The sequence below is a fragment of the Nicotiana tabacum genome, chromosome 9, assembly GCF_000715075.1.
Source record: "Nicotiana tabacum cultivar K326 chromosome 9, ASM71507v2, whole genome shotgun sequence".
In the NCBI taxonomy this organism is placed as follows: Eukaryota; Viridiplantae; Streptophyta; class Magnoliopsida; order Solanales; family Solanaceae; genus Nicotiana; species Nicotiana tabacum.
Window position 1 is genome coordinate 16,756,819 of NC_134088.1, and position 27,714 is coordinate 16,784,532.

Sequence of the window (27,714 nt, forward strand, 5' to 3'; positions counted from 1 at the left end):
TTGAAGGATTAATTGAAGGAATATTTGCATCTACAACCGAAGAAGCATCAGCAATGTTAGCATAATAATTATATAAAGTTTGTAAATGTGTGTGTAGCTCAGAAATACAAGTGTCAATATCAGGAGTTTCAGTTGGTCCAATATCTATTTAAGTATATAAAGCTCTAATTAATTGGCGACACTTTATCATTTAGACAATAATGTTTAAAATAGCACCAATTAGGTAAATATAGGTAATTGGGTAGCAATATTTTTTAAACTTATCTAGCATAGATTCAACAACAGTAGCATATCATTCTTTCTGCTTCAAAATATGTAGTAAACGAGAAATTTCAGCAATATGAACTAACCCATTTTTGTTCCAGAAAACTCAAGCGTAGCCACATAAAAATTTTGTAAAAATTGTACAACATCATGAATGACATCCCAAGTTTTAGATGTTAACAAACGCCTAGGATCGGTACAATGAGAATTAGCAACTTCAGTTTTAGGCATTCTATATTTATAACAATATTCTTAAGAACAAATAAGTATAATTCCACCTAGTAACTATTTCTTCAGGCATGAGTCTTGGTTTTAGTCCATAGTGTACACATTTTTCCTTAAATGCATTTAATCTAGCACTTTTATTATTTCCTTGAATTACACCAATAGCTCTCTTAATTAAAGTAATTTCATCTCTAAATAATTCAAGGCCACTCTTCACAATCAAGTTATAAATATGACATGCACATCTAACATGAAATATTTTAGGAAGTGGTGGGTGTAGATGCAATTTTAATATTGTAATAGCAGCATTGTTGTTAGAAACATTATCAAATGACATACACAAAACGTTTTCTGCAAGATTATAAAATATAGCAACTTCATGGATAGTATTATTTATAAATGCACCAGTATGACTTTGATCTTTATCATATTTAAACGTAATAATACGTTTTTCCAGACAAAAATTATCGTCTATCCAATAGCATGTAACAGTCAAATAATCATTTCCATTTACAGCACGACCAATATCAGAAGTAAAAGAAACTCTACAAGGAAGACTTGCGAACAAATAACGTATATATGTCTGATATTGTACAAAAAGCCTAAAGATATCAGCTCTACAAGTACTTCTAGGAATACCTTTAAATATAGGATTATAAATTCTTTGAATATAAGTAACAAGATACGGTGGAGAAGCAAAACTAAGGTAAACAACCTAAAACAATCATTTTAGCTAATTCTTCCCGATCTTTCTTAATATCGTATTTCCCAAATAACCCCCCAGTATTCAGGTTAAGTTTTTGTTCCTCAGATGACTCATTTACTCCCCAATCAAGAGAGTGTTTCTCTTTCATATGCCTACGAAGTTGACCCGTTCCCCCTCCTTTATCGGGCTCATGCTTATAATGTTCGCTACAAATTTTACATTTTACATAATTTTTTTGATCTTCTAGTCTTTCAAAAAACATCCAACACTTACTTCCTAATCGTCGATTCTTCTTAATAGGGAGAGGAGGCCTACTTGTTGCACCCCTAACATTTTGAGTTTGACTAACATTACCAGGTGTAGGCGGTGGTATTTCAAGATTATCGGGTGATTGAATATCATCTAACATATCATCTAAATCATCATCTACACCAAAATTTTCTTGCATTCGCTTATAATCTACATTTAAATTTTCAGGTAAACTTTCAGAAATATGTGTAAAGCTACTAGAAGAACCAACACCACCTCTTGTTCTTTTGGAAGTTTTCTTACTACCACCTCTACTAGTGCACGTTTTTTTGGCCGCTCTAAGTAAATCCATTATGTGAATTAAATTAAGAAATTAAATTAATAATTCTAAATAATAAAATAAGTGTACACCAAATAAGAGAAAGAGATGGAACAAGTGTACCGGAATTCTGGATGCCGCACTAATTTTGAATTTTTGATATCAAAAATCAAACTTCAATTGATAGACCGAAACTTGATACTTGATACTTGATACTTGAATACTTGATACCACACTTCACTTGAGTACTTGATAGTTGATATTTGATAATAATAATTTTGTAATGGCTAAACTAAATAATTGATGAAACTTGAAATAATAAATAATTGAGAAGTTGAGAACTATAATATCAAGAGAGAATTGAGACTTGAGAGAGAATTAGAGTAGTAAGAGAGTGGATTGTGAGAAAAAAATGAAGAAGAAGGGGGGCTATTTATAGATTTTAAAAGGTTAAAAATATAATTTTTCAATTATTAGGGGTGGGAGGGCTATATTTTTAATGGGGGGGGGGGGGAATGACCATTTTTGCAAAATCTGGTCGTTCCCCAACGGTCATTTTTCAATTTGACCGCCGGGAACGGTCTAATTAATTTTAAAAAAAAAATTCCAACGGTAACTGGGCTGCAGCTCGTTAACAACCTATTGACGGATGACTGGTTACGTGGGTTTGGTGCCTCGTTAAGTAGAACGTGGTCGTCCAAAACCCGTCCCCCTACCAACCCGCCCAATAATAAACAGTAGCGGGCTGAATCGGGCTAAAAACGGGTCAGTCGGCCCCGATTAACAAGTATAGTCTAAAATGAGGCGGACACCAACTAACGTAGACATTAGCTCACTAAAATAGCACAAATTACAACTTAAACCGAACAAGATTCGAATCTGCCCATCCGAACATTCCAAGTTTCCAACCCAATATGCGAATCAGTCCAAATTTCAGACAAAATTACTAGGCAAAAATCCGACGGCTATAAATCACTGAAAACTCCGCCATAATTGTTCCCCTGAAAGCATTATTATTTTTTAAAACTGAAAGCATAATTCCAGTATCTAAAACAGTACCTTCCCTATTTCTGTCTTCTCTCTCTTATTATAACAGAAATACCAGCCTATTTCTTCCATACTTGTACTGTCCAAGTCCTTGGCCTCCATTTTCTGATAAAGGGTCTTAAAGGGTGTCCAAATCTTGAATTTTCTTTAAAATTTGTTGAACCTTTTGTGCTATGGCAACTTTCCCTCTGCTTCTTTTAACAACCCATTGTTTCCATACTTGTGTTGTTTAGGTCTTTAACCTCCATTTCCTGATAAAGGATCTTAAAGGTTATCCAAATCTTGGATTTTCTTTAAAATTTGTTCAACCTTGTGTTATTGTAACTCCACTCCCCCCCCCCCTCTTCTTTTACCAACCCCATTTTCTCCATACTTGTGTTGTTTAAGTTTTTAACCTCCATTTTCTGATAAAGGTCTTAAAGGGTGTCTAAATATTGGATTTTCTTTAAAATATGTTTAACTTTTTGTGTTATTGTAACTTTCCCTCTACTTCTTCCGAAAGTTACTGAAAATAGGAAGTTACCAACCCCATTTTCTCCGTACTTGTTTTGTCCAAATCTTAAAGGGTGTCCAAATATTGAATTTTCTTGGAAATTCTTAAAACCCTTTTGTAGTTTTTGTAACCTTCGACTACTCCTGTTGATCTTTGCAGGCAAAAGGGTGGTTGAATTGTTACCTTTTTGGGGTTGTTTGACCTTTTCAAGTAACGATTTTTGGACCAATTTATGTATATTTTGTGCGATTGGTGAAAAAGAGAGGTTAAAATATGGTGACTAAGGTGACTTCCCCTAGGAAATCTATACACACAGTGTTGGAGAGAGTTGGGGTTTATGGGTTTGGTGGTAGCAGCCAGAAGAGATGCAAATATGATTTTCAAGATGAAGATGATACCATGGAAATGGTGCAAATTGGTGCTGAAAGGACTAAAAATGTGCTTATTTTGATGAGTGATACTGGTGGTGGTCATAGGGCTTCAGCTGAGGCAATTAGGGATGCTTTCAAGTTAGAATATGGAGATGAATATAGGGTAACTCTTTTTTCTTTTACTTGTAATTACTTATTATACATCTTTGATCTTTTTCTGGTTAGTTTACCAGCTTGTTTTTGCCTTGTTTTTGGTTCTTGGAGTTTTTTGAGTTTCTTGATCTGCTTGCTTAGTTGTTAAGCACATGTCAATTTCCTGTGGTCCCTAGGGAAATAATTAATGAGGTCAATTTTTTGTTTCTCATCCACTTTTCTTACATGTTATATTGACTTTTTAACAAATAAAAATTTGGGGTTTTGATCAATGGAATCACATGCCTTGGGAAGTCTTTGCTGTATTGGACCTACCATGATTTCATGTTTCAACTAGGTCTTGCCTAATGTGGCCTATAACATGCAGATTTTTGTCAAGGATGTTTGGAAGGAATACACTGGCTGGCCATTGAACAACATGGAACAACAATACAAATTCATGGTTAAACATGTTGGCCTTTGGAGCGTCGCATTTCATGGCACGTCACCTCGGTGGATACACTCTGTTTATCTTGCTGCTATTGCCGCCTTCTACGCCAAGTACGTTATTGTCTCTACTTTTAACTTTTTCTGCATTGTCTTAAATATTTTGTGTAGTAGTGTTTAATGCTCTGTCTAGGGGAATTCTCAATGAGTTTATTGCTTTCTGGATCTTTTTCATACTGCAGTTAGGTCACCCTCGATATCTTTGTCTACATTTAATTACACACTTGTATTGTTAATCTTGAATTCATGACAAGAATGCTTGTTAAAATCCACCTATACTTCATTAAATCATTGCTAAGATTAGGGGCGGATGTATCGTTATGGGTACCGGTTCAATTGAACCCATAACATTCGACGCGGAGCATAAATTTATGTCTAAAACTTTACTGAAATTGTACTAAATAGTAGACATGAACCCATAACCTTAAAAATATAATGGGTTCAATACTGAAAACCTTAAAGTTTGAACCGATAGAGTTTAAATTCTGGATCCGCCTCTGGCTAGGATGCTGTAGGAGATTACTGACATAGTTACTTAAGTTATCAGGAAAGTGATCTTCGGCTTTGTAGCTTTTGCAAAGATATGTGATCAATTTGGTAGTCATCAAAAGAAAATTGGAGATGAATCTTCTTAAAGTAACGTATTATACTATTTTGCACCTACTTCCGCAGGGGTTTATACTAATTTCTGTTTGCATTGTTGAATTTGTAGAGAGGTAGAAGCTGGCCTGATGGAGTACAAGCCAGACATAATTATTAGTGTTCATCCTCTTATGCAGCACATTCCTTTATTGGTTCTTAAATGGCAAGGCCTACAGAAGAAAGTTATTTTCGTAACAGTCATTACGGATCTCAACACTTGCCACCGTACATGGTAAGGTGTTGATGAACTCTAGAGCTTTAACGCTTCATTAATGCTAAAAATACGTTGATGAGAAGGGGGTATTTGCCGACAAGAAGCCTTTTTTTCATTTAAAGGAGTCTAGTGCATTCATCTCATATAACATTCCAACTTATGAAGACTTTCTATATCAGGTTTCATCCAGGAGTCAATCGCTTGTACTGCCCCTCAGAGGAGGTAGCAAAGAGGGCCTTACTAGATCGCTTGGAAGAATCTCAAACACGCGTTTTTGGATTGCCCATCCGGCCTTCTTTTTGTCGAGCAGTTCTTATCAAGGTGAATGTCATGGCAATCTAACAAAAAGGCTTCGTTCCTCTTTCTTTCCTCTTCAAGTCATTTTTCTCTCTTTCCATTTGTGAGATGAAAATTTAATATATATTCTTTTTTTTCCCCCTCTATACTTTATGTAGGATGACCTTAGAGTGGAACTTGAGATGGATCCCACATTGCCAGCTGTTTTGCTGATGGGTGGCGGTGAAGGGATGGGTCCTGTGAAAAAGACTGCAAAGGCTCTTGGAGAAGCACTCTTCAATAAGGAACTTGGCAAACCTATTGGTCAAATGATTGTCATATGTGGACGCAATGAAGCCCTAGCATCCACATTACGATCACTCGAATGGAACATCCCCGTTCAGGTAAATGGAATGAGAGCCTTACAAAACTCTGTGAATACAAGTTGGACAGACTTCACAATGGCAAGTGTCTTACATTCGTTAATGTTCAGATCAAAGGATTTCAGACACAAATGGAGAAGTGGATGGGTGCTTGTGATTGTATTATCACAAAGGTATGTTCAGTCTGCTCTAATATTAAGACGACTATATCGTGTTTTTGGCAACTGGTGAGATAATGTGACTAAATGTTCTGTTTCTGCACTTCATAGGCTGGACCTGGTACGATTGCAGAAGCATTAATCAGGGGGCTTCCCATTATTCTGAACGACTACATTCCTGGACAAGTAAGTGAATTTGAGAAGTTGACTATTCACTTCGAATCTTGATGGCTTATTGGATCTTGATGTTTATTCATTTTTCTTTGTATATTTGCAGGAGAAGGGAAATGTTCCATTTGTGGTTGACAATGGAGCCGGTGTTTTCACGCGACGCCCCAAGGAAACAGCTCGGATTGTTGCAGAATGGTTTACCACCAAAAGCGATGAGCTGAAAACGATGTCAGAGAACGCTCTGAAACTTGCACAACCTAATGCAGTCTTTGATATTGTGAAGGATATACATGAGCTGGCATGCCAGAGAGGTCCTCTTGCCAAGATTCCTTACATATTGACATCTTCATTTTCAAACTTAATTTAACATTATCAGATTGAAGTTTACTTACCAGGTCTATAAAGGTTTGTTGTAGTAACATATTATGTAGGAGAGTAGGTTCAATGATCAGTCTCATTCTTTGGCCACAAAGGCTTGGTGTGCCCTTTCAAAGGGCCCCTTTGTAAGCTGTAATTTTTTTGCTAGAGAAATTGTTATCCTTGGTTAAAAAATACAAGAGGCTGAGTGTCCACTGGAAACAGGCTCTCCACCTTCGTAAGGTAGAGGTAAGGTTTGCATACACATTATCCTCCCCAGACCCCACTTGTGGGATTTCACGGGTTTTTTTTTCTTTTGTTGTTGTTGTTTGGTTAAATTATACAAGAGGTCGAGGCTCAGTCAGAAACAACCTCTCCATCTTCATAAGGTAGAGGTAAGGTCTACGACTCTGCATACATATTACCCTCCCAAAACTATACTTGTGGGATTCCACTGGGTTTGATATTGTTTGGGTAAAAAATACAAGAGATCGAGAGTCTATCGGAAACAGTCGCTCCACCTTCATAAGGTAGAAATAAGGTTTGCGTACACATTATACTCCCCATACCCTACTTGAGAGATTCAACTGGGTTTTTTGTTGTTTGGATAAAAAATTACAAGAGATGGAGGATTGCCAAGAAAAGGGAAGGTGCATTGAGGTTTCCGAATGACCTTTTTTTAAAAATATTAAATTTTGTGTGGAAATAGGAGATTGATTTTTGACTTTAGTTTCATTTATTTAATTTTGCAAATATTCTTCTCTGGCCTTTTAGTTTCTTGCCACCAGTGGCAGTGTCATTGTCAGAATAGAGTTTACTTGTCTTAGAGGATCTATATAAAGAGGTTGCTTCTAAGACTGAAGAAGGTTTTAATTTGTCCAGCAAACTTCATCTGTGTATAATATCTGAGTGACCTTCAATATCACTACTAACTATACTTAGTAGTGAATAGTGATATAGTTAGTTGATTTCTTTTTAGGCGTCTATGTCTTGACGGGTAACGTTGCGTACAATAAACTTTTGTGGTCCGGACCTTCTCCAGACTCCACGCATAGCGGGAGCTTAGTGCACCGAGCTGCCTCTTTTTATGTTTTGGTCTAGCTGGTAAAATTGATGTCATGTGACCAGGAGGTCACGGGTTCAAGCTGTGAAAATAACTTCTTGTAGAAATGCAGGGTAAGGTTGCGTACAACAGACCCTTTTGGTCCGGTCTTTCCCCGGATCTCGCACATAGCGGGAGCTTAGTGCATCAGATTGTTATTTTTTATGTTTTGATGGGCTGAGTTACTCGTTTATTATATTAATAAAAAGTAATAAGTATCAGATGAAATAATTGAAATATAGGCAAGTTGGTGTAAATTACACACTTATAAAAACAAATGGTTGGTAGTTAAGTCAGATGTGAGAAAATCTTTATATGTGCCAAGCTGTGTTCTGATGATTCAATGCTAGGTAACCTGTCGTTGTCTGACACGTGTGCTGATGTTGCCACGTGGAGGGACCAGGGTGGCCTATATATTAAACTAGTTTGGATTTTGTTTAAACTATAAGTAGTCTTTTTCAATTTTGTCAATGTTAAATTTATGGTCATTTTTTATTGTTTGGCACATGGAGGATAGGTCATTAACAAATCATAAGGGCAACAAATAGGATATAAATTTGCTGGCGTTATGGACCACTAATGCTGGAATCTAATTCTGAGATATTTTCAAGAATTGGATTTCACTATCATTTAAAAAAGTCTTAATTTATTATTTAGTCTTCTTCACTAATTATGTTGTTAGCCCTAAAGTTTGTTAATATATAGGCTATAGCTACCTCACACTAGTTTGTACATAGTATACTAAATCCCCTATGTTTTTTGAAAAACATTCCAAGAACCTCGTATTTTTTTAAAAAAAATATTTTTATGTTTTAATGACTAGCTTGGATTTTTCTATGCTGATTACATTTATTCGGGGTAAATGTTCTTAAGATATTTTATATTTTTCACCTAAAATGTTTCAATTTTCTAGAAGATGAAAATATCACCAGAAAAAATTGAGAGCGAGAGAGAGAAAAAAAACAGTAAATTTCGTTGGTCATTGTTTTTCACTCCAAAATCAAGAATATCTAATGTTTACATCTTATTCGAACGAGGCTGTTACTATTTTATATCCTCCTAGCTTAACATATTAATAGACTTTCCTAAATAGAAGAAAACATTCCCTTTGAATTATTAAATTTGTTTGTATTTATGTATATTTCAATTCAAAATCAACCAAGTAATCCAAAAAGCCCCCAAATTCGTTAGCAAGTTGAACTGATTGAAGCCAAAGAATTTTCTAATGGATTACTCTTAAGACAATGAGGACCACAATTTAAAAGAAAAATATAAGAAAGATTTTTTTCTCCGATAATGTCTATCAAAGGTTTTTTGTACCAGCATCATTGTAAAGCAATCACGTAGCATTAAAAATTATTGCTCGTTAAAATTTGTAAAAAAGTTTACAACATGAGATCTCTTGGGATGAACATTTGCTCACAACTTGTACATAAAACTCGTGACTCTTTTATTTTATTTATGCGACGTATGTTGTGATGATAAAGGAAGAACATATTTTTGTGTATGAATTTTGAACCTCTTTCCAGCTTTTAAAATTTTCCAATTTGAATTTCCATTTCTCCCTCCGCCAGCTTTTCACAAACGAAGTGCATTATAAATAGATGCAAGGCTGCAATTTGTCAAAATGAAAACACAACGGCACGCATGGGACATTATAAAAATAAATATTCATGGTATAAAAAAGGTTACGCTCTTTGGTAGGTTGCTTAGTTTATGTTTTAGGTTACTACTCCCAGATTGTCAAGGGCAGTTACATCTAATTAATTTTTAAATAACTTGATAACATAAAATTTTATTGCACTTTTATTTATAAGCTATACTCTAAAAAATTAAATTAAAAGAAAAGAATGCCATATAAAATGAAACTTAGTAAATATTAAAAAGGGCAAAAACAAAATAGACTAAGATCAATCATATCTCATTCATCTCATATGCAATCGTTGTTGTTAACTTTTCGATCTGGAATTAATTATGTTTGACTAAGATTTATCCCTTCACCTTTGATTGATTTGTTCAAAAAGGGTTTTTAATATCTTTTGAGTCAAACAATTTGGCTCCGTCTGTGGGGATTTCTTAGTGGAAATTCCTAGTTTCTCCCAGATCAAAGCCAAAAAACACAATCACCCACCAAAAGAAGCACGAATGGAGAATCCAACCCATGCGAGACATTGAAGCAGCACAGTAAGGGAAGGAGAGCCGAGTAGGATTACCAAGCCTAGAAATCCTCGCCCCAACAATTGCAGATATACTAAATAAGGCAAACGGGGTTACCAACCTGTTCTCCCCCACCGAACCACCGGGCAGGAGCGAAGAAAAGCTCATCCTCACCCTCCACTCTTTGTCCAAGCAAGCACATAAGACCCACGTGGGCGAACGTACAAAGGAACATCTCGATTGAAGGACAAAAATTGCTTCAACGCAGCCGAAATACCTCCTGCCGGTAACGTCTCTGAGCTGGACGGCAGGAGGCAGACGAGAAAACTATAATGCGTACACAACACGAACCTAAGCGAAACGTTAACACCTCGTATTCACCAGCGTTGCACCATCGGGTGCGAGAAATACCAAACAAATTAGGACTCACACAGAATATTTCCAACTCTCCAGAAACTAGGACTGACGACGGGATATTATTTCGATAAGTTCGAAATAACACCCTCTAAAGCCAATGGCCTTCGCCAACGAAGAGAAGGGTTCGACCTCGATCGAACGACGACGGGCTGTTATTTCGATAAGTTTGAAATAACACCCTTTAAGGCCAAGGGCCTTTGCCAAAAAAGAGAAGGGTTCAACCTCGGTCGAACGATGATGGGATGTTATTTTGATAAGTTTGAAATAACACCCTTTAAGTCCAAGGGCCTTTACCAAAAAAAGAAGGGTTCGACCTCGATCGAACGATGATGGGCTGTTATTTAGATAAGTTCGAAATAACACCCTTTAAGGCCAAGGGCCTTCGCCAAAAAAAAAGAAGGGTTTGACCTCGATCGAACGACGACAGGCTGTTATTTCGATAAGTTCGAAATAACACCCTTTAAGTCCAAAGGCCTTCGCCAAAAAAGAGAAGGGTTCGACCTCGATTGAACGACGACAGGCTATTATTTTTATAAGTTCAAAATAACATCCTTTAAGACCAAGGGCCTTCGCCAACAAAGAGAAGGGTTCGACCTCGATTGAACGACGACTGGCTGTCATTTCGATAAGTTTGAAATAACACCCTTTAAGGCCAAGGGCCTTCGCCAAAAAAGAAGGGTTCGACCTCGATAGAATCTTGGCCTTCGCCAACAAAGAGAAGGGTTTGACCTCGATCAAACGACGACGGGCTGTTATTTCGATAAGTTCAAAATAACACCATTTAAGGCCAAAGGCCTTAGCCAAAGAAGAGAAGGGTTCGACCTCGATCGAACGACGACGGTTTGTTATTTTGATAAGTTCAAAATAACACCCTTTAAGGCCAAGGGCTTTCGCCAAAAAAGAAAAGGGTTTGACATCGATCGAACAATGTTGGGATGTTATTTCGATAAGTTCGAAATAACACCTTTTAAGTCCAAGGGCCTTCGCCAAAAAAGAGAAAGGTTCGACCTCGATCGAATAACGATGGGCTGTTATTTCGATATGTTCGAAATAAAACCCTTTAAGGCCAAGGGCCTTTGCCAAAATAGAGAAGGGTTCGACCTCGATCGAACGATGATGGGCTGTTATTTCGATAAGTTCAAAATAACACCCTTTAAGGCCAAGGGCCTTCTCCAAAAAAGATAAGGGTTCGACCTCAATCAAACGATGACGGGTTGTTATTTTGATATGTTCGAAATAACATCCTTTAAGGCCAAGGGCCTTCGCCAAAAAAGAGAAGGGTTCGACCTCGATCGAACGACGACGGGCTGTTATTTTGATAAGTTTGAAATAACAACCTTTAAGGCCAAGGGCCTTTGCCAAAATAGAGAAGGGTTCAACCTCGATCGAACGACGATGGGCTATTATTTCGATAAGTTTGAAATAACACCCTTTAAGTCCAAGGGTCTTCGCCAACAAAGAGAAGGGTTCGTCCTCGATCGAACGATAACAGGTTGTTATTTCAATAAGTTCAAAATAACACCCCGAAGGGTTCGACCTCGATCGAATGATGATGGGATGTTATTTCGATAAATTCAAAATAACACCATTTAAGTCCAAGGCCAAGGCCAACGACCTTAGCCAACGAAGAGAAGGGTTCGACCTCAATCGAACGACGTCAGGCTATTATTTTGATAAGTTCAAAATAATACCCTTTAAGGCCAAGGGCGTTTGCCAAAAAAGAGAAGGGTTCAACCTCGATCGAACGACGACGGGATGTTATTTCGATAAGTTCGAAATAACACCCTTTAAAGCCAAGGGCCTTCGCCAACAAAGAGAAGGGTTCGACCTCAATCGAACGACGATGGGCTGTTATTTTGATATGTTCGAAATAACATCCTTTAAGGCCAAGGGCTTTCGCCAAAAAAGAGAAAGGTTCGACCTCGATCTAACGACGATGGGTTGTTATTTCGATAAGTTCGAAATAACACCCTTTAAGGCCAAGGGCCTTCGCCAAAAAAGAGAAGGGTTCGACCTCGATCGAACGACGATGGGCTGTTATTTTGATAAGTTCGAAACAATACCCTCTAAGGCGAAAAACCACCGGAAGGGAAGAAAACCCTGGACGTACAATACGGACACCTATCTTGTACCAAAGCCATAAACAGTTGAAATAAAGGTGAAGTACAAAACAACGAAGAAAAAGAAAACTCTCCTATATACCAAGTCACAATGCGGGCTATCGCCGCTTACATATGGCCCAAGCCAACACAAAAAAATGAACAAATGACAATCGACAAACAATTGAAAATAAAAACAGACGAGGACAACGTTCTTCATTCGGCATCACCAGCACCATCATCATCACCATCATCATCACCGTCTCCAAGAGGCTCTCCATTACCGTCATCTGCATCCTCATTAGCTTCGGTTGTCGCCTCGTTATATCTACAGTTGATGTGAGCCTCCCGTGCTTTTGCTCGTGCTTCTTCATAAGTAGCCTCAACCACGGTGCCCGCCTCCCACAGACTCTTATATATGTCTCGCTGAGCTTCGGCATAAACCCAAAGCTCATGCGCATGGTGGGGGACGGCCGCGGAGGAGGACTCAACCTGAGCCAACAATTGCTCATTTTCTACCTCTAGAGCCACGAACCGGTCTCCCAGAACCAATGCCTCTTGATCAATAACGCTGATACGTTCCTCAAGCCTTGCCTCCCTGAGGGTAGTCGTCGCTCTCTCCGATTCCTGTTCGGATTGAAGGACGCGGATGGTATCCTCCAGGGCCGTTGCCCTCGCCAAAGCCTTGGACTAGGCACTCTTAATGCTCTTCAACCCAGTGACTTTTCTTTCCGGTGCAGTCAGTTTTCTCATCCACTCCACACTCATCGCCTCGACCTTGACCAAGTTCTAATCCATCTCCGACTGCATCGACCTCAACCTACCTTGCAGATGCTCACATTCTGCGACGACCCCCTTACCCGACTCGAGCTCCTCGTCCTTAATTCTAATTTGCTCCTCAAGTGCGCTCTTGCTGCGGATGGTTTGCATCAATTCCTGGTCCCTTTTTTCTAACTCCTCACTAAGAGCCCGATTACGGGGATTCTATCGCGGTACCGACGATACTTCTCCAACATATTCAAGAAATATTTTGCCCGGGTGTTGGCCCTATAAATGCTTTCCATTTCCACCATATATGTCTGGAAAACACAAAGATGGGGTTAGGCTAGTACTTCCGAGAAGGGCGAAAAAAGAAAGTGAAAGTAATATGCAATGTACCCTTAAGCCCATGACAGCCACTTCGTCCATCAAATCAGCATCAGGAACAGACCGGAGGGACTCATTCTCGGCCTTAGAGCATAATAGACAGAATTGCGGTACCAGGTCCTCCCCTTCCGCCAAAAGATTAACGCCGGAAGGGATCTGAAGAATACGGGTCGAGCCCCCCACATTAACCACCCCCCACATTAACCACCGAATGAGTAAGGCCCTCCTCAAACATCCTGACATCATCGGGGTCCAGGTCTGACTCAGATTCATAGTCGTCAACCACCACGCCTTTTCCCGTTTTTGCTGCTAAAGGTGGAGCCCGACCCACTACAGAAGATAAGGGCACGTCTGAAATCACGAAGGTAGCCCCAAAAGTCTGATTCTCCTTCATGACAAGTTGTTGGACACCAACAACGACAGGGATCTCTGATTGATCCAAGACAGCGGCAGGAGTCTCTGATTGTCGATCATGGATATCGATAATTTCGATGGTCTGCCCCGTCCCTATGGGGGGAACCGCCATAACGCCCTCTCAAGAACCCGTTGGGGGAGAGTCGTCCAAATAAATTACTATTGGGGGCGCCATCTCAAACTCAACCCTCCGTCTCTTTGGTGGCCCCTCATCTTCTCCTGTAGATGGTGACTCACCCGTTGGGCGAACGACGTCGGTCAAAACCTCATCTTGAGAAATAGCCCTCGCAGGAATAACCAAAGCTGCAGACTCACTGAAGCAGCCCTCGATGAAGGTCGGGTAATGGGTATTATAATAGGGCGAGCAGACACGGCCGGTTAACGAAAAGCTAATGGAGGGGCCCTTGCTCTCCGCACTCTTCCTGACAACGACAAACGACACATGAGAAGCTAAGTAAAAAGGGAAAGAATAGTAGACAAAGACGTCATCTCACCTGTAAGGGGCCTGCGTCCGAACCTCTCATGAAAGGTCGACCAGGTGCGAATCCCCACCGTATGGAGAAGTATGGCCTCCACCCACTCACAGATACCTTCGACAGGCAGATGAGGCAATCTCTTAGCTGCAAAGACGTGTTAAAATTTAGTACCCATAGAAAATGGTCGAGCACTTAGACGACTAAAAAAAAGCTTACGTGCAAAGTTCCATTTCTCATGGAACCTATTGGGTCCGCCACGATATGCTCAATTCGAACATAAAAGTAATTCTTGTAGAAACTACGGTTGGTCTTATCGTCCATCTTCACCACCAGCCCCCTCGATACCCGAGGACGCATGTGAATAATCGAACCGCGAATAAGTTGAGGAGCAAAGATGCTGAGCATGTGCTCCAAAGTGACCTCACGACCGGCGAGTTCAGCATAATTGAGAAGCATAAGGAATACCTTGTATAAATATGGCAAAAGTTGGGCGGGGCACACTTCCTAGAAGCGACAAACATCCACCACCAGCAGGGGAAGAGGAAATGTGTACCCTACAATCAAGGGGTAGGCATAGAACACACGGTACCCGGGACGATCGAAGTGAACTATGTCTTTTCTCACTGCCGGCCGCATATTGATATAACCGGGAATCCCCCACTTTTCCTTCAACTCTGCAATGTCCCTCTCCCTCAAAACAGAGTGAACAAGTTCTGGTTCGACCCCGGCAGGAGTAGTGAAGTCAATCGGCTCTCTCCTAGGGCAGGGTAAGATCTCAATCACTGATGGGACCCCCTCATCCTCCACCACATTCTCCCCTCCGGTGATCTGAGTAGCACTTTCCGGTACCCGATCAATAGTAGGAAGATTGTCACGAGAAGAATCGCCAGCCATTCTTGTCAGAAAATACGCCAAAGAAATAACAGAAAGAAGAGATGAAAGTTTTCAGTGAACAAGGGGGCACACAGAAATTTGAGGTACCGGGAAGAAAATATATTAGCAGGATTCTTCCGAGTGAAAGATGAAGAAGTGTGTCAATCGAATGATAAGTTTTCTCTATTTATAAGAGACATAAATCCCCCGATCACGAAACCCAAGAATCGCCAATCGAATCTGGTAGGGCACAAAACGTTTCAGTCTCCCAGAAATGTGTGTCATAATGGTGATAACCACGAAACAACGCTTCAATACCAAACGACGTTTCGATTCCAAAACCGCCGCAACGGTCCATGAGGATCGAAAGAACGCCTCCACTCAACTAAAAACCCACAAAATATGACTAGGGAACGGAAAATCGTAGGTCAGATTTCTCTTGAATTCGTAACGAACACAATCTGTCTGCCGAGTCCGTCATAGGACGACCCCGACAAACGGAGGGACTAACTGTATTGGTCAAAATCTGACCGTCACGACCAAGTTGACCGACACCCCGCTTTAGTAACTGGGCAATGAAAGTCAATAGAGCCCACTTCATTTCTCCTCTATGACATCCGAAGAATCGGTAAGAGTGACGCCTAAAATCACGACCTAGACACATCAGTGGAAAGAATATGTCGAGTCAAGCAAAGGTCAAGGATACCCTGACTATATATAGTCAGGGAAATCTCTCAACATGGGGGCTTATGGGATTTCTAAAAAGGAAGACAAAAAGCTCCCTTATTGTATTCTAGAAAAGGAGGAAATGACCTCGAAGAAAATGTGTAAATCTATTTCCTCATCGATTGATGAAAAAGACAATGTCGAATATTAATAAGATCAATCATATCTCTTTCATCCCATATGCAATCGTTGTTATTACTTTTCGATCTGGAATTAATTATGTTTGACTAAGATTTATCCCTTCACCTTTGATTGATTTTTTCAAAAAGGTTTTAATATCTTTTGAGTCAAACACTTTTATTTATAAGCTAAACTCTAGAAAATGCAGATGTCATTCCATATTACATACTCATAGCACAACTTGACATCTACATAAAATACCAAAATCATATCTCTCACCATCAGGCTTTCGACACAACAAACACAAGAATCTCTTTTTGAAGGAACACGTTAATCTAAATACATTAGATAGCGCGTAAATCGTAAAAAGAGAACTTACTTGTTCTTCGTAAAACGGAAGCGAAAACGGAACGAACTGCGACTGGAATTACTGGTCGGCGATAGTTGTCATGGGGAAAAATACTGCTTAAAGTCTTTTTTTGTAGTGTGCACACTAAGTGTACGTATATAGGGAATATCACCCCGGTCACACCTCTAATTTTTACATACCCGAGAGGGTACAAGTGAGTTTTTTCCAATTAAAGGACAACCGAAACGGGATTTGTTTATTTATTTCAGAGTCGCCACTTGGGAGATTTAGGGTGTCCCAAGTCACCAATTTTAATCCCGAATCGAGGAAAAGAATGACTCCATATTACAGTCTGCGTACCAGAAATCCGAATAAGGAATTCTGTTAACCTGGGAGAAGGTGTTAGGCATTCCCGAGTTCCGTGGTTCTAGCACGGTCGCTCAACTGTTATATTCGGCTTGATTATCTGATTTCATACATGTTAAACCTATGTGCAAAATTTAACTTTTAACCGCTTTCATAATTATTATTATTAAGAATGTGAACATCGCTTAAAACATGCCTTTGGACTGCGTCACATGAAATGCACCCACAATCCGGAACATATTTTATTTGACGTTTTGGGATTTGGATTTGGGTCGCATGAAATGCACACCCAAGTTTTAAGAAAGTAGATTATTAAACACGCACCTAAAGAGACTATCGTGTTATTACTTTGGGAAGGCCGTGAAATTCGCTAAACGGCCCTCCTAAATTCTGAGTAATTTAAAACAAGTATTTACTGAGGGCCCCGCAATTTGTATTTTTATTCGGCGAGGCTCGTCTCCTTCTTATTTTTTTTAAAGGATATCCTATAGCAACTACGTTTCTTGTCGCGTTTGTCTCCACCAATTGAAAACAGAGATAGTCCTAGTTAATTACATGCTTGCAGATTTTATAGCGGGATTCAAAATGCTTTTACATAATAAGAAAACGTGGCTACGCGCACAGATAGTTGATCGAACATTATGGGCCCAAATCCAGCTCATGCGGGATGGGCCAGAACTGGGCCACTGTTTATCCGGTGCGGGCCTGCTTGGTCTATTTTGACCTGGGCTCGACCCCTGTGAGGTTGAGGCCGTGAACTTGTTCTTTGTTCTACAGGCGTGGTTTATCAGTTATAACGGGACAGTTTATTAAAGGGAAAAACAGTTAACTAATGATGAATAGTTTTCGTGCGCTACTGGACATGCTAATCACAAACACAATTAATTTCTGAGCTACAACCTACTACATGATCGAAAATTTTTATCCAACAGCCTACACACACAATTGGATGTCAAATTACCCTACATTGACAGTTTCTATGTGTTAAGGCTAACTCAGTATCCGAACAAAATGTAAACTATCATACATTACATATCATTCAGTGTACAGGCTATACATAAAATAAACGATCTTCAACTCTTCTCTTTGTATTCATACTCAACTTCAGATTACATTGACAGTATTAGTCGTGTACCTGGATGTTTGAACAATAGACAGGAGAAGAAGAAAGATGTCAGCAACGGGCAACCAAACAACAAACACAGCAACAACAACCAACAACAATAACCAGCCTCAATTATGAAGCCTTCAAGTGATAGAGCACCACGCAGAAAATCCCAGAAAACAGAGTAGAAACAACCGAGAAAACCAGAATGTTCACGGCAATAGCAACAGCAATCCAATGATCACAAATAACTTGGCAAATAAACAACAACAATTGGCCAAGACAGCTTTTACCAGCTTGAATTCTTATGTAAGTTTTAGACAGTGTTTGGTTACAATATTCTGAGAATTTATGTTTCTTTCTTTCAACCTTTTTTAAGAAAACCTTCTCTCCAGGCTCCCCAAAAATCTCCTCCCTTCTAATGGAAGGTCTCCTCTTTTATAGCCTAAACTCAGCACTTTACAGTCTGTTTGACAATTCAGAATTCCCCCCTCCCTGCTGTTTTTCCACTCAGCTATTTTAAATAACCAAAACTCCCATGAGATCCCTCACAGCCCCTCTCTATTTTGTTGTTAAAGTGTCCTAATCTCTTATTTATTTAGCCAAAGTATGGCCAACAGGAATATAATCTGACAGCACATGTTGTCCAATTATTTTAATTCCTTACAGCTGACCATACACATGCTGCCCACAATCTGAACCAAGTAAATATGCCATCCATTTAAGACCAAAGTCTGAACTGATCAAACTCTTCTTTTGAGTATGATTGGGCCCTGCAGTGGTAGAACCTGGTGACCATTATAACTTACCCCCTAAATGTTTTTTGATTCAAATTGAACAAAATCAATAGGCAACACAATTCAGTTCCTAATGGAATTCAAATACGATCACAGCAGAAACAAACAGCATGAATCAAGTTGTTACCATTAATGGCTGAAACTAATTGACGACATACATCGACTCGACTATATTAATCGTAACACATAATAATCAGTCGTTCATATAAATAATACGTAAGGGTCCTGAATGGCCTCAGACAACTTTTGTTCAATTACTGGGAACCTATGTGAATTAACTATTGGACGAACAAATCTAATTGACGAGCATGTATATCACCAGATGTATTCACATACAGAGAAGAACAAACGACCAAGTAAAAGGTCTTTGTCAGAGATGGAAGGAATTTAAGAAAAATACCAGAAAATACCAAACAAACACAACAGAAACATGCTAATAAACTTAATCAGCACGCAAATGAAACATAAAAAGAAAAGAAAAACTTACTGAAAGCTTTTAAGAAAAGTCGACCCAGGTCCGAATCAGATTTGGCCTTTTGAAGCCGAACAGACTTTAATCGGGGTGTTCTCAACCGAGAACACCCTGATTGAAGTCTATTAGACCTCAAACCCTCTATGAAACAAGTCAGATTCCCCAGGTTCTGGTGTTCCAGAGTTTGAATCTTCAGATTTGGGATTTTAGGATTTGTGGGTAGATTCGGACCAAACCAAGCTTGGTTTGGTCACGAGGGAGGTCAGGGGGTTGTCCAGTGTGAGTTTGGGTTGGTTTGGTGTAGATCGGGGTTTGGTCTCGAATCTTCAAATCAAGATTCGAGACGAGGGAGTGTGATTCGAGGTACATGGTTAGTGAATTCGTGTTCGGGGTAGTGAGATGCATCAAGGGTGTTGAGGAGGTGGTCACCGGCGTTCATGCCGCCGGCTTTTAGGGTGAGAGTGCATGGGGGCGGCTAGGGTTTGGGACGAGAAGGGGCTGTGTTTGGGGACGATGGTGTATAGTGGGGAAGGTGGGGTTTGGTTTGGGGGGTGTGGGGTGTGATGGGGAGATTATATACGGAGTAGGGGATTGGATCTGGGTCGTTAGATCAAATGATCTCAACGGCTTGGATCCGATGATGAGAGGTGAGACGGGGTCGTTTGGTATTAAAACGGGGTCGTTTGGGTTTAAGTGAGGGGTTGGGTTGGACCGGCTAAACAGGTCGGGTTACGGGTGCGGATGTGGATCGTTGGATGAGTGTGGTTGAACGACTCAGATCAGACGCCTTATGCGGCGTCGTTTCAGGATGTGCCTGGGCAGGCCTAGTCTGGACCGGATCCTTGGGTTAGTTTTGGGCCTCACTTTGGGGCCCAATCCGATTTTCCCCACTCTTTTTTTCTTTTTGATTAAAAACAAAATTCCTAAATAAATTGTAAAAATTAAAATTAAATTAAAAACAAAATTACACACATATTGGTTAACACCTATAACAACTAACACACATTTTAATATTAAATATAAATCACTCAATGACGAGACATATATTTTTTGTTGATTTTTCTTTTCTTTTTGGAGTAACTTTCGTGAAGCAAAAATCACGTGCTTACAGCTGCCCCTCTTTGCCCGAAGACACGAAGGGTTTTCGCGCAAAGACAAAGCGAGCGATTTTTGCTCGTCCGAGTACTCCGTGTGAAGCATTTTCTTTGAAAAAATTTTGACCGAACCTTTGCTTCAGAGGTTTCCTACATATCCTGGGCTGAACAGGAATCAGGTCAATGTAGTTCGGGAAATTTTGGTAGCTGGGACTACCGTATGACTGTAGTGTTCGCTGCTGTTGTGCGCTGTTGCATGCTGCTGTAGGATGCTACCGCTCACCGATCTCCTTGTTACATTATTCTGAAAGGAAAAACAAGAAGCTACGCTAGACTAGGGATCATGAGATCTCATCTATCTTCAACTTGTTCTTGTCGGCTAGCGCTGTCCTCCTATGCCTTTATTTTGTGAACTTGTTTTTGTGAACTTGGGAGATGACACTGGTCTCTTGCTTTTTCTGAGTGCCAGTTTTCATCATTTCGCTTGATCTGCTGGGAACATGGTCCTCTTTTCTAAGCCTTTCAATGGTTTCTTCAGTGGTATGGCTTTCTTCATCAAAACTGTTATGTTGGGCATGCTATAATGTTCCCAAGTTGCTTCTTTCAAGACTCGTCCCTTCTTCCTTTTGAGTCGCGCGCTTGCCTTTGCAGCCTTCTGCTTCTTGGTGCTGGGGATTTTATTGTTTCCTGCCTGGGGATCTCTGTTGTAACCTTCCGCCTTCTGGTGGGGTTACTGATTCCAAAATCTGTAATGTACGACCAAAAAGTTGTTTAAATGGAAAATTATGAAATGCATGCCTGCATTTTACTGGTGGGCGACCTAGAGCTGAAAAGTATTCCCGCATTTTACTGGTGGGCGACCTAGAGCTGAAAAGTATTCCCGCATTTTACTGGTGGGCGACCTAGAGCTGAAAAGTATTCCCGCATTTTACTGGTGGGCGACCTAGAGCTGAAAAGTATTCCCGCATTTTACTGGTGGGCGACCTAGAACTGAAAAGTATTCCCGCATTTTACTGGTGGGCGACCTAGAACTGAAAAGTATTCCCGCATTTTACTGGTGGGCGACCTAGAGCTGAAAAGTATTCCCGCATTTTACTGGTGGGCGACCTAGAACTGAAAAGTATTCCCGCATTTTACTGGTGGGCGACCTAGAACTGAAAAGTATTCCCGCATTTTACTGGTGGGCGACCTAGAACTGAAAAGTATTCCCGCATTTTATTGGTGGGCGACCTAGAACTGAAAAGTATTCCCGCATTTTACTGGTGGGCGACCTAGAGCTAAAAAGTATTCCCGCAATATACTGGTGGGCGACCTAGAACTGAAAAGTATTCCCGCATTTTACTGGTGGGCGACCTAGAACTGAAAAGTATTCCCGCATTATACTGGTGGGCGACCTAGAGCTAAAAGTATTGAAATTGTTTCCTCGTTCTTTCGAGAAATTTTTTTGACAATCGGCAAAAACTTTTCTGCCCCGGTTTTTGGTGATTTCCCTGGCGTTGCGTCCTGCTGCCATCATCAATCCTTTGTTTTCCTGCAGCAGACAAAAAGGATTTAGTTAGTTTTAATCATGGTGGGAGGAGGTGCCTTTCCGGTGGATGATTTTTTCTCTCTTTCCCTTTTCTTGCTCTGTGCCCCCCATAACTGGTTGGTGGACAAAGTTGCTTGCTGGGGGTTTCCGGCCTGCTGGGGATTGGTTTTCAATTTATCCCCCTTTTCTTCTTTCTCTTTACATTACATGTTGTGGGAGTCTGCTTTTACTCCCGAAACCACTCCCTTTAGGAGTTTACTTCCTCCAAAACTGCAGGGCACAACATTGCATTGCCTGGGGCTAGCCTTTAGGACTGTTGGGGTTATCCTGCATCGGATGAATCCCCCTTCGGTCTCTGGTAGTAAGCTTTGAAAAATCCTTTTCAAGACAAATTTTTAGAAAGAGAAATAAAAGATAGAAAAGGAGAAAATCTTTCTGAACCAATACTTGGTGGGAAAAGAAATTCGGAAGAACTTATCTGGACGACATGACTGGTCCCCGTGATCATGACGTGCACCATAGATTCCTGACCCAGTCTATTTGTATCAATCGACTTGCCCGATGGTCTGACTTGCTGGGGATAAATGAGTGTCCATTTTTTGCGAATGTGGACGCTTTTGTTGATCTGTCTTGTTGCCTCATAGTGCCCTTCGAGGGGTTTTAACTAATGAGACTCTCTCTTTTCTCTCAGCTCCCGACGCCTTATGGTGCCTGTGAAGGTTTTCACCAATAAGACACTCTCATTTTATATCTCTCATCTTACGTCGCCTTTCGGTGCCTGTGAAGGTTTTCACCGATAAGACTCTCTCATTTTATTTCTTCATCGAGGAATCAGGGTGTTGCCGATACGACCCTCTCTTCTGGAGGTTCCTTTGACCATCAATTCATTCCCAGTCTTATGATCCTCTTCTTTGCTGGGGATCGGTGTATTATTCTCGGCTTTATTTGACTGACTTGGCATCTCTTGGATATTGATCGGGAGTTTTTTTGGACGTCGATGTTGGTTTTGGTGTGGGGGCTAGAAGAAAGGCTTATCAAAAATGAAATAATTTCGATGGGTGATCTGCTACAACTTTTGGAATCAAACCTTTGTTGGAATTTTAAAACATAGCCTCTGCCCCAGTTTTCTTGCTTGGGGGATTCTATTTTTTACTCTATGTTGAGCTATGTGCGTTATGTACACTGTGCCTTATTATGCGTATTTATGTACACTATGCATCCTATATACACTACGATGCACACTATGACCGAGCCGTGAGGCGCCTACGTATCCTCTTTGAGGAATCAGGTCAAACGTAGTTCCCACGGTTTGTGGTTTTTATCTTCTTCTTTTTTTCTTTTTCTTTTTTTTTCTTTTTTCTTTTCTTTTTTTTTTCATTTTCTCTTAAAAAATTTCTCTTCTTCTCCTTTCATATCTTTTCCGTTAGTGATTCCAAAAGAGGGGTATGAAAGAATAACTTAAGGCTCAAAAGGGGAAAACAAAGGTAAAAGTGTTTGGATAGAAGAAAGAATTGCCTCCGTCATTTCATTATCCAATAAGTACCAAGTACAAACAAACGAACCAATAATTGCCATAATCAAAAGAAATTACGCATAATATCTCTTGACTGCATCTGAATTGATAGCCATGTCAATACATCTTCCTTCGATGTCTGTCAAACACAAAGCCCTATTGGACAATACTCTAGTCACGATATAAGGCCCTTGCCAATTTGGGGCGAACTTGCCTTTTGCCTCGACCTGGTGTGGGAGGATCCTCTTCAATACCTGTTGCCCTACTTCAAACTTCCTGGGGCGTACCTTCTTATTGTATGTCTTTGCCATTCTCTTTTGATATAGCTGACCATGGCACACTGCTGCTAATCTTTTTTCGTCTATCAAACTTAACTGTTCCAATCGAGCTTTGACTCATTCATCATCATCAATCTCGGCTTCAGCGACAATCCGGAGGGCTGGAATTTCGACCTCTGCTGGTATTACAGCCTCAGTTCCATACACCAACAAATAAGGAGTTGCACCTACGGAAGTCCGGACGGTAGTGCGGTAACCCAACAAAGCAAAGGGTAATCTCTTGTGCCATTGTCTAGATCCTTCCACCATCTTTCACAGTATCTTCTTGATGTTCTTATTGGCTGCTTCGACCGCTCCATTCGCCTTGGGACGATATGGGGTGGAATTGCGGTGTGTAATCTTAAATTGTTGGCATACCTCTCTCATCAGGCTGCTATTAAGATTCGCACCGTTATCCGTGATGATCACTTTTGGGATCCCAAATCTGTAGATGATATGGGAGTGCACAAAATCCACCACTGCCTTTTTAGTTACCGATTTGAAGGTTTTGGCCTCAACCCATTTGGTGAAGTAATCAATGGTTACTAGAATGAACCTATGACCGTTGGATGCTGCCGGCTCGATGGGTCCAATGACATCCATGCCCCATGCCACAAACGGCCAGGGTGCTGACATCGTATGTAACTCTGTTGGCGGAGAATGAATCAGATCTCCATGTATCTGGCAATGATGGCATTTCCTCACGAAAGTGATACAGTCATGTTCCATGGTGAGCCAATAATACCCTGCTCTGAGGATCTTCCTTGCCAATACATATCCGCTCATATGTGGCCCGCAAACTCCAGCATGTACCTCTGCCATAACCGTCGTGGTTTGACCGGCATCTATGCATCTCAACAATCCCAAATCTGGAGTTCTTTTGTACAAAACTCCTGCGCTGAGGAAGAAACCATTTGACAAACGCCGAAGGGCTCTTCTTTGGTCTCCAGTGGCCTGTTCCGGATATATCCCCATTCTGAGGTATCCTTTGATATCATGAAACCAGGGCTCGCCATCTGCTTCCTCTTCTACGGCGTTGCAATAAGCGTGCTGATCACGGACCTGGATGTGCAGAGGATCAACATACATTTTGTCAGGGTGGTGCAACATTGATGCTAAGGTGGCCAATGCGTCCGCAACCTCGTTATGAACTCTCGGGATATGTCTAAATTCCACTGATCGAAATCGCTTGCTCAGATCGTGCAAGCATTGTCGATATGGTATGAGTTTCAAATCCCGTATTTCCCATTCACCCTGAATCTGATGCACCAAGAGGTCCGAGTCTCCCAAGACCAAGACGTCTTGGACATCCATGTCTGCAGCTAATCGCAGACCCAAAATGCAAGCTTCATACTCGGCCATATTATTGGTGCAATAGAAGCATAATTGAGCTGTAACAGGATAATGGTGTCCTGTTTCAGAAATGAGTACTGCTCCTATTCCAACCCCTTTCGCGTTTGCAGCTCCATCGAAGAAAAGCTTCCAACCCGGTTCCTCGGGTAACTCTAACTCATTTGTATGCATCACCTCTTCGTCGGGAAAATACGTTCTTAAGGGTTCATATTTTTCATCAACGGGATTCTCCGCCAAATGGTCGGCCAGTGCTTGGGCTTTCATGGTTGTCCTCGTCACATAGACGATATCGAACTCTGTGAGCAAAATTTGCCATTTTGCCAACCTCCCTATGGGCATAGGTTTCTGAAAGATATACTTTAATGGGTCTAAACGGGATATGAGATAAGTAGTATACAAGGACATGTAGTGTTTCAACTTCTGGGCTACCCAAGTTAGGGCGCAACATGTTTTCTCGAGCTGAGTGTACTTGACTTCATATACTGTGAATTTCTTGCTAAGATAGTAGATGGCCTGCTCCTTCCTTCCTGTGTCATCATGTTGCCCCAGTACACAACCAAATGAATTTTCCAGGACCGTCAGATAAAGAATTAAGGGCTTCCCTGGCTTAGGCGGGACCAATACGGGTGGATTAGACAGATACCCTTTGATTTGGTCGAAAGCCTCTTGACACTCTGCCGTCCAACTTACCGCAACATCCTTTTTCAGCAGCCGAAATATGGGCTCACAAGTTGCTGTGAGTTGAGCGATGAACCTGCTGATGTAATTGAGTCTACCCAGCAAACTCATTATCTCTGTTTTGTTCTTTGGCGGTGGCAAATCTCGGATGGATTCGATTTTGGATGGGTCTAACTCAATCCCCCGTCGACTGACGATGAATCCCAACAATTTTCCTGATGGAACCCCGAATGCGCATTTGGCCGGGTTAAGCTTGATATCATACCTTCGGAGTCTTTGGAAGAATCTCCTTAGGTCTGCTACATGGTCCTCCTAACGCCAAGACTTTATGATCACGTCATCTACGTACACCTTAATTTCTTTGTGTATTATGTCGTGAAACACAACAGTCATTGCTCGCATGTACGTTGCCCAGGCATTCTTCAATCCGAACGGCATTACCTGATAGCAGTAAGTTCCCCATGGCGTGATAAATGCTGTCTTTTCCGCATCTTCCTCGTCCATTAAGATCTGATGATAACCCGCATAACAATCCACAAATGATCCGATCTCGCGCCCAGCGCAATTATCGATCAAGATATGGATGTTGGGTAGTGGAAAGTTGTCCTTGAGACTTGCTTTGTTGAGGTTGCGGTAGTCGACGCACACCCTGATTTTCCCGTCCTTCTTTGGAACTGGTACCACATTGGCCAACCACTCGGGATATCGAGTGACCCGAATGACCTTCGCCTACAACTGATTAATCACCTCTTCTTTGATCTTTACACTCATTTCTGTTAAATTTCCTTAGCTTTTGCTTGACCGGAGGGTATGCCGGGTCAGTGGGCAATTTGTGAACCACTAAATTGGTGCTTAATCCCGGCATATCATCATATGACCATGCAAAAACATCTTTGAATTCCACGAGGGTTTTGATCAATTCTTCCCTGACATTCGGCTCAATATGGATGCTGATTTTGGTTTCTCGGACATTATCAGCATCTCCTAGATTCACAGCCTTAGTGTCATTTAGGTTAGGTTTGGGTTTTTCTTCAAATTGGCACAGTTCTCGGTTTATCTCTTCGAAGGCTTTATCTTCATCATATTCGAATTCGTCGTTACAAACGACCTCTTGCATCATTGAGTCGGATTCAGATTGATTTATTAGACTAGGTCGAAAATCTGCTGTGCATGCCATGTCATTAGAACCAGTAAAAAGAGAACTGTTCAAAAAGAAAAAGAACAAAACAAAAATTAAAATGGGACAAAAAGAGAGAACTTTATTAAACTTGCGGGATAAAAAGGGTTCACACTTTTACAAGACAAAAGTAAAATTTGGATTACACCCTGGAATAATCCGAACAAAACAAAACAAACAAAATATAAATCAAAGCCTACTACCAAGACTCCACTCGGACAGGAAGAGGAGTAACAGTCCAATTGTTGGTTTTGGCCTCAGGCCCCACAAACTGTATCTCTGTTCTGCTGGAACCTTCTCCAGCTTCTACCATACTGACATCAGCGAACAACCTCTCGAAACTCTGATTCAAATCCCCATCCATACCAATCAATGGTCCTAGAATCTTTGGGACTGGCGACCCCTTGGCACTTGCTTTGACAAAAGACCTTGAGAGATGTGGCACCGGTTTGGGCAGAAACCAAACCCTCTTCTTCATTTTTCGCGCTTGCCTCCTATCTGCTGCGGTTGGTTTGAACCCCAATCCAAAATTTTCCAAATTTTTAGGCAGGGAAACAGGTTGGACAATCCCCTGAAGCTCGACTCCCAGGCCCTTTCCCGGCACAAATCCATTACCCAGCATTTCCGAGACCATCATGACTGTCGCGGCAGCTACCCTAGGGTGCGGGATGATTTCTCCTTCAGAAATTTTGTTGGCCGACACTGTATTGAAAATCTGGTAGACCCAAGGACCTTTGCCATCATCGGTCTCTATGAAAGGTACAATGGCGCCACCCATGGTGCGCGCCATGTCCTCGCCGTGTAGCACGACCTCTTGTCTTTCCCACTCGAACTTCACCATCTGATGTAGGGTGGAGGGCACTGCTTTGGCTGCATGAATCCACGGTCGTCCCAATAGAAGGTTATAAGATACTGTGGCAT

The 27,714-nt window shown here is 40.9% G+C and overlaps 1 protein-coding gene across 1 annotated transcript; it reads left to right on the forward strand.

Moving 5' to 3' along the window:
* Positions 1-2,631: 2,631 nt before the first annotated feature.
* LOC107796922 (monogalactosyldiacylglycerol synthase 2, chloroplastic) lies at positions 2,632-6,779 on the forward strand. The gene is made up of 8 exons (XM_016619745.2): positions 2,632-3,837; positions 4,195-4,367; positions 5,026-5,187; positions 5,349-5,490; positions 5,625-5,849; positions 5,939-6,001; positions 6,098-6,172; positions 6,264-6,779. The coding sequence occupies exons 1-8, from the start codon at positions 3,577-3,579 to the stop codon at positions 6,522-6,524; spliced, it is 1,362 nt and encodes a 453-aa protein (XP_016475231.2). The 5' UTR covers positions 2,632-3,576; the 3' UTR covers positions 6,525-6,779.
* The last annotated feature ends 20,935 nt before the right edge of the window (positions 6,780-27,714 follow it).

Excerpts from the sequence above, each read along its gene's own strand:
- LOC107796922 (XM_016619745.2), top strand. The coding sequence starts at position 3,577 with ATGGTGACTAAGGTGACTTCCCCTAGGAAATCTATACACACAGTGTTG. Across the intron at positions 5,850-5,938 it reads AATGGAACATCCCCGTTCAG|ATCAAAGGATTTCAGACACA; the intron begins GTAAATGGAATG and ends GTTAATGTTCAG. Across the intron at positions 6,002-6,097 it reads GTGATTGTATTATCACAAAG|GCTGGACCTGGTACGATTGC; the intron begins GTATGTTCAGTC and ends TGCACTTCATAG.